Source organism: Lipotes vexillifer, unplaced genomic scaffold, assembly GCF_000442215.2.
Source record: "Lipotes vexillifer unplaced genomic scaffold, Lipotes_vexillifer_v1.1 scaffold445, whole genome shotgun sequence".
Taxonomy (NCBI): Eukaryota; Metazoa; Chordata; class Mammalia; order Artiodactyla; family Lipotidae; genus Lipotes; species Lipotes vexillifer.
Window position 1 is genome coordinate 1355454 of NW_006774995.1, and position 7511 is coordinate 1362964.

General features: G+C 41.7%; 1 protein-coding gene across 1 annotated transcript in view; it reads left to right on the plus strand.

Moving 5' to 3' along the window:
- The window catches only part of CDC14A (cell division cycle 14A), a 154615-nt gene extending 148568 nt beyond the window's left edge, over window positions 1–6047 (plus strand). Inside the window, exons 12-15 of the mRNA XM_007449612.1 lie at window positions 531–646; window positions 2458–2505; window positions 4767–4889; window positions 5597–6047. Coding sequence (XP_007449674.1) covers window positions 531–646; window positions 2458–2505; window positions 4767–4889; window positions 5597–6047 — 738 coding nt within the window. The remainder of the gene's footprint in view (window positions 1–530; window positions 647–2457; window positions 2506–4766; window positions 4890–5596) is intronic.
- The last annotated feature ends 1464 nt before the right edge of the window (window positions 6048–7511 follow it).

A 7511-nucleotide genomic window follows, 5' to 3' on the forward strand; every position in this document is an offset into this window, starting at 1 on the left:
GGAAACACACTTTCCCAGTCCAGTAAGCTTGGAAAAATCTTGAGTGCTTTTAATAGTGTTAAATGATGTTAATAAGTTACTGTATAGATATCCTAAATTGTTTTATCTTTCACTTATGTAAACAAGTTATGGAATTTGCAGTGATGGGTGCTGGTAGCTTCTGGAAAAATATTTGTACTGTATCTATTGATTCAACCTATGTCTAAGCTATATTCAAAAGCATGATTTTGTCTGCAAGAAAGTCTCCATGGTTGTGGTCCATTGTAACAGAGCTCCTTTTAATAAATTCTACCACATCCATACCCATGCTTCTTTGATTTGGAATTTGACCAGTATATTTAATTGGTGATTAGTCCAGTGTTCTTTAGTATATATGTGGCCAATGCTGAATTCATAGTGCATTAAAACTATTTAAGGTAATCTGTATAAAACATATCCATATACTGAGATAATCCATAAACTGTTAAGAAATCTATATAAAGTAGAATTGCTCATAATGACCTTTCTGTGGAACATGAATTTTTTTCCAGAATAATTTAGAAGAGGATGAAGATGTGGAAATGAAAAATAATATAACCCAGGGAGACAAACTACGTGCCTTAAAAAGTCAGAGACAGCCACGCTCCTCACCATCGTGTGCATTTAGGTAGATGTATTTGAAACTTTTAAATTTATATTGTACCTCCATTTGTGGATAGAATATTTAATCTTCTCTTTTGAATATCATTCTACAAGTACTATGTTTACCTCTCATTTTTTGGTTTATTACTATTTTGTGTCATTCTTTTATTATTTTATCACTGGGGGGAGTAGCTAAATTTTAGAAGCTTATTGAAAGCAGCTGCTGCATCTTAATCTCTGGAATTCCACCTTAAACTGCTAAGCAGTTGGTTGTCTCTGGGACTCTTCAAAATTCCACTTGGAATGGACTCTTCTCCTGTGAATGGGTTTCCTGTCTTATGGTGAATTCTCACAGATGCGCCAAGCATTTGTATTTAATCTAGAGTGTGCAGATAAGTATAGTATGCCAAGCTTTTGTTATATCCTAACTCCTTAGCCTTACTTTCTATTTTTGAGAATTGAATAAGCAATTCTTTCCTGTAAAGTTATAAACCATCTTGGTTTGGAGGTCTGAAATTACTCATCAGAATCCATTGATAGGACTTAACTTCTGACCACAACCTTTGAAATCTTCTGATAATTCAGATTAAGTGAACAAAAAAGAGACTTCAGAATCAATGTAGGTACAAAAATCTGTAAATATCAAGATTCTTTATTGTAATGTAAGGAATGGCAAGTCCACAAATGAATATAACCAGAAGTGGCTACTTTCCTTTGATTTTTAAGTGAGAGAAATGCATAGCAAGAGAGATGTTTTGCTAGTATGATAAATGTCAAACAGACTCCTCACAGGGAATTTAGTTTTATGTATTATCTGGGAGGATTATAACACTTAAGTCAGGTTGGGTCTGGTCATACCATTATCTGTGCTTTGGGTACTGGTTTCCTGCCCTGAAAAATGAAGGGTCATATAGCTCAAAGTTGAGGTGATTGTTTTCTATAGTAAAATGGAAAGGTGGAATAGCAAGTTTCGTACTTAGTAATAATCACCAACTACCACTAGGAAATTGAGGAAATGTACCATTTACTGAGCAGCTGCTATGGGCCAGGAATCTTGTTAGGTGCCTAGTTTGGACATGAGGATTAACTGAGTTAACACAAAAGGTGTGCACCATTACCCACATTTGTGTTGGTTGCTTGAGGTTAGAGAGGTTAAATCACTCCCTAGCTGTTATTCAAACCCAGCACTGTTCAAAGTTCATGCTCTTTTCACTATATATATTGTCTAAGTCAGTGGAAGTTTCTTCAAGATCAGTTTACATTACCAGTCTTTTTTATTCACCATTTTTTGTTTGAAACTCTAAGAAATTGCATTATATTGATTAAAATTAACTTCAAACAGATTTATATTTGATTTTTAAGAAATCATAAGGGGGAAGAAAGGGTAAGTTGGGGTGTAACTTGGCAAATAAAAAGGCAAAAGAAGCAAGAGAATCTTCACTACACAAACTTTAGAAGGCTCGTTCCAACATGGTGTTTTTCTTTTTCTTTTTCTCCTCAGAAATTTTCTCATTTTTTGGAATTTAGTTTTTCTTAACAGCATCATGGCACCATGATCAAACATTTTTAACCTGAGTAGATGCAATACCACCTTCAGATGAAAAAGCATTTTGCTGTAAATGAAATTCAAGAGGAAACAAAATGACTAAAATAGATTTCCTGCTGGTTCTAAGATTTATTTTATAAAGTGAATAAATACTAATATCCATTTGCAAGGTTTATCCCTCTTGCCCATTTAATAATTTTGCTGGTATGACTCCAGATGATGTGACTTTTGGTCTTGGCTTAAATGTGTGACCCTGGTGTTGTGTGAACATTTGTCTTTGGTTTCTGTAGGTTGGAGGATATGAAAGGGCATCCAAGAGCAGTGTCCCAGCCTTCCAGGTACTGTCAACCAGGTTGAATTTCCAGTAGCTTATAAACAAATGCTACCCTTTAGATACATTTCCCAACCCTTAAGCCCATAGAAATAAACTGCCCACAGCTTTTCACTTTTAAAATTCTTTCCTTTCTGTTCTAGATCATTACAATATGCTTTATATTTAATGCTCACCATGAAAAAATGTTATTTTCCTGAGGTGTCTACAGGGCCGTATGGCTGTGGGAATGATGCCAATGTACTCGGCATGCCCAGGGCATGGTGGGATCTCTAATAAACTACAGTGGCTCTGCAACATGCCTTTCAAGCCAGTGATAGATTTTGCCTTGAATTTTTAACATTTCTGTTATTCTTCTTTCCTCCTATTTTTTTTTTTTTTTTTTTTTTTTTTTCTTGCGTTATGCGGGCCTCTCACTGTTGTGGCCTCTCCCATTTGTGGAGCACAGGCTCCAGACGCGCAGGCTCAGTGGCCATGGCTCACGGGCCCAGCCGCTCCGCGGCATGTGGGATCTTCCCGAAACGGGGCACGAACCCGCGTCTCCTGCATCGGCAGGCGGACTCTCAAGCACTGCGCCACCAGGGAAGCCCCCTCCTATTTTTGCATGTATTTGTTCCCTTCCTTTGTTTTCTAGTTTTATTTCCTTTCCTATTCTCCATTTGAGGAGGAAACATTAGTGATTTTCTCTGGAAAAATGTTCCCTGAACACTCCCTGGTGGTCTAAGTGATACCATGATCCAGGGTAGGGCTTAGTGAGGGCCGTAGAAATGTTTGCCCAAAGCTGTCATCAACAGATGGGGAAAAAAAGCTGATTCACTCCTCAACTCTGTTCTTATTCAGCTCTAGGTTTTAGGGTTGTTTAGTGAGGGCAGCTCTGAGATGGCCCAGACTTCTCCAGAAGCTTGAGCTGCTTCCTTGTACAACTTTTCCTGTTCTTGATTTAGAGGCAAACCATGTCGTAAGCTGCTGTTTGGAGGGAAGATGATGAAGAAAAGAGTCTACAAGTAAATCAGCTTTTCTATAGCAGATAGGAAAACAGGGTCCAGCTACATTAAAAGATTTGTCCAGGACAAAACACATTTGGTATTAAAACCATGACTGGGCCCTGGTAGTCCAGATTTGAGTCACTTTTCCCTTTTCGTTCACTCAGCAAATATTTCCTGAACACCTACTCTGAGTCTGGCACTGTGCTAGTCTGGGAATTGAAATGAGAGACAGTTCTTTGCTTGTAATGGAGCTAATTTCGAGGGAATTAGAAGATATTAGACAATGAAATGTGGTACAAGAGCTGTGATTTACTATGAGAATATATGATGAAACTGGATGCTTACCCTGCCTGGGAATTCAGTGAAGGCTTGCTGTAAGAGGTAGCAGCTGATTGGACCATTAAAGGATAAGCAATGGGAGTGAGTCAGATGGAGGTGGAAGAAAAAGGTGTGTGTAGAGGTGAGGTAAGGACAGTAGAAGACGCCTTGGCAGGAAAAATAGCGTATGCAAACTGGACAGAGGTGTGGACGCTGTCCATCCAGGCATCTCAGGGCATTTTCTGTAGCTGGAGAAGAGGTGTCTGGTGGGAAAATGTGGAGAATTAGCAAATGCCAGATTTTGGAGGGTTTTAGAAGCCAAGCCAAGAAGTTTAGGCTTTCTGGGCACTGAAGAAAGATTAGATGGTTTAAACAGTGAAGCGACATGATTAGATATTTTAGATTTTGTTGGAGGCTATTCAGAATGTGAGTTTTAAGGAACCAGATTAAAAAGTGCTGCTAGGCGTCAAGGATAAGAAATAATGATGGCCTCTCCTAGGGCAGTTGCAGAGTGGAAAGGTGAGGATAGATTTGAAATATAGAGAGGTAGAATCTCAGGACTTGGAAGGAATGAATGCCAGTGTCAAGGAAGGGAAGTGACCAAGGATGGCAGGATGGTGGTTACCCCCAGGACTTTGGATGCTGGATTTGAATCCCAGCTTTGCCTCTTGTTCGCTGAGTGACTTTGGACGAGGAGCTTTTCCTTTGTGCCTCCATTTGCTCACTTGCAAAGTGCAGTCTTCGCTACCTTGTGGGGTTGCTGTGAGGAGAAGCTGAGTTAATGTCCATCAGGTTCTTAGAGGAGCGCTCAGCACAGAGTGAGGGCTGCGTCCGTGCTGGCTACTGTTACTAGGACCTGCCATGATCTCTTTAACGTTTATTAGTTTATCTTGTCCTAGTCGATTGCTGAATGTTAAGATAACACAGCTTTTGTGTGACGCTTTGCCCATTTTTCTCCACAAAGATTGAGTTCTTCCCCACAAGGATCTGCATCTGCTTTGAAGACCTCAAAAGTGGCTTTGTCCCCTTCGGTGATGGCCAAGAGGATAAACAGAGGCTCTTTGTCCTCAGGCACCAGTGTAAGAAGGTAATTTTTCTCTCCTCCTTCTGAGGCACTGGCAGGAGGTGAAGGAAGGCAGCAGCAGACAATGAGTTTGGCTGAAGTTTGTGAGAGGAGGGGACTGGGGGAAGGGGAGAAACCACAAAAAGCACTGCGACCCTCTAGGCTTCTGTTCCTGTCTTGAATTGTGGGGACATGGCCATGGAGGGAATGCTGTACGGCATCCCTTTCCAGAGCTTGCCTAACATGATCCAGGGAACAGAGCTCAGTGGCACAGACTAATAATATATGACATAGTCATTTCTCCCCTGATGTGTATGGGCCGAACTAAAATGGGTAGGGATGTTTGATGTAGTCATATGATTGAATATATAGAAGTTAAATCTTGTACTTAGGTCTGCTTTGTACTCTCCCCTTATATAGTCCTTTTCATTTACTTCCTGCCACAGGGCAAGTAGAAACCCGCACATATTCTATTTCAGGATCTCTGGTCAAACTGTTTTAGCCAGCTTCTTGAGTCTTAACTACTTTTGACGGAGGAACTTATCATGTATAACTAAAGGCCACATATTATAATATCACCAAGAGCAATTCTGTCACCATTTGCGTTGATCAGAACTGTCTTCATCCCATTCCCCTAATGTCGTAATCATGTGTTTTAGAAACGTGAACCCTGTGTGAGTATACATGGCTGTCTATGTTCCCCCCCTGCCCCACCTGTGTTTTTCGTTCAGCTTTTCCATGAACTCCCGGCTAGCCAGTTCTCTAGGGAACTTGAACGCTGCAGCAGACGATCCAGAGAACAAAAAGACTGCCTCACCCTCCAAGGTGGGTTTCGTAGGCAACCCGTTCACCAGCCTCTTGAATGGCAGCTCCCAGCCGCCTGCCAGAAATTACCCTGAGCTCAACAACAACCAGTACAGCAGAGGCAACAGCAGCAGCGGGAGTGCCCTGAACAGTCAGCCGGGCCCTCACAGCGCCAAGACCGAGGACCACGCCACCGCCCTGCGGCCCTCCTACACCGGCCTTTCTTCTTCCTCAGCGAGATTCCTGAGCCGATCAATCCCCGTAAGTTCACAGACACCACCTCTTGGCCCTCAGAACCCTGAATACATCCTGTGTGCCTTGCCTTCCCAGCTGAGGCCGCCACCAAAGAAATTTAATTGCGCCAAGGAAGCCTTCTGATCGATGCTTTCCCTCTGTGCTGTGAAACTGTCTCTGCACGTACATTCTGCTGGCTTCTCTTCAAGTAAATGCCAAGTGTCGACCCAGTTTTCTTCCTTCCTTCTTTTTCTTCTCCTTTTCCACTCCTTCTAAAGTGATTTCTCTAGGAAGGGAAGCAGCTTTCATTCCCTTCATCATGGACACCGTTGTCTTCAGTTACTTTTCACTGACGTTTCGAATCACTCAGCAAAGTCAGGGGTCGAGTCATACGACGGACAGCATCTGCTTTGGTTGTAGTGGTATCCTTGCTTTTTCTACATCATTTATCAGTGGATGACTTTGGAGTATTTAAATGTGGAAGGTGTTGAATGAACAGTATCTTTTCAGAACTAACCATCAAGCCCTTGACTAGGTCACCTGCAGGGAACTGACACAGAATTATTAAATGGCAAATGGAGGGTGCTTATATGGCAGGTTTATGGTAGGTACTTGGGATGTAGGGGAGGGGAAGGCAGGGTAACAGGAAGATGTTTAAAATTAGCCGTCACTCTTCTAGAGACAGGATGGAAGATCTCCAAACACATTTTACCCATGAGCTCTTCATTTTGGTTACCAAGCCCCCTTTGTGACCAGTAATCCCTATTAGTGTAAAATCTTGTTGGTTCACCCCCCCTGCCGTGAATCACTTTAATCACATATTTTGATTGCCTCAAAGGGAATTGAGATCTATGGGAATGTGAGTTTTGATTTGAGAGAACAAGGACAAGATAGGAAGGAGAAATAGAAATAGATGCCACAGATCAAGGCAATGTCAGTCAATGTTAAAATGTGACATTGACTCCACTCAGGCACAAGCAAGCCCCAGGTGTTCTGGGAAGGCTGTGGTCTGGCACCCCTTCATGTCCACTGTTCTTCAAACACTTCCTCAGCCATTATCCTGGAAGAAGCGGGTCTCTGCAGGGGAGGGGAGGGGAGAAGTGCTTGTTGCAGTGTGCCTCTCACCGCCTCTCAGCAAATCCATACCCCATGGTAAAAGCTAATGGGACCCACTTTCCCTAGAAGGCAGTTTAGAAACCACTTTGTGAATGTGAAGATGCAGCGTGTGTGTGTGTGTGTGTGTGTGTGTGTGTGTGTGTGTGTGTGTGTGTGTGTGTGTTGGTTGGGCTCATTACTACTCCCATCCCTACATCAGGCCTCTTTCAAAGTTTTTTTTTCCACTCTGTCCACACACAGTCCTTTCTGGCACATATGATTTCCCCCAATCTGATTTTATTCCCAGTGATGTTTTTCAACATTATTTTAGATTCCTGTAGAGATTATAGCCTAGGCCCACTCTATCCTTTAATTTGACTCTAATCCCACTAAGTTATGGGTACATATGTATCAGTAAAACTTAAATCCTAGTAACTGGGATTAGATGGAAAATGAAGAGTATTTATTATACATTTTTATAACTAGTTTTACAAGTCATTATACTTCACAGCA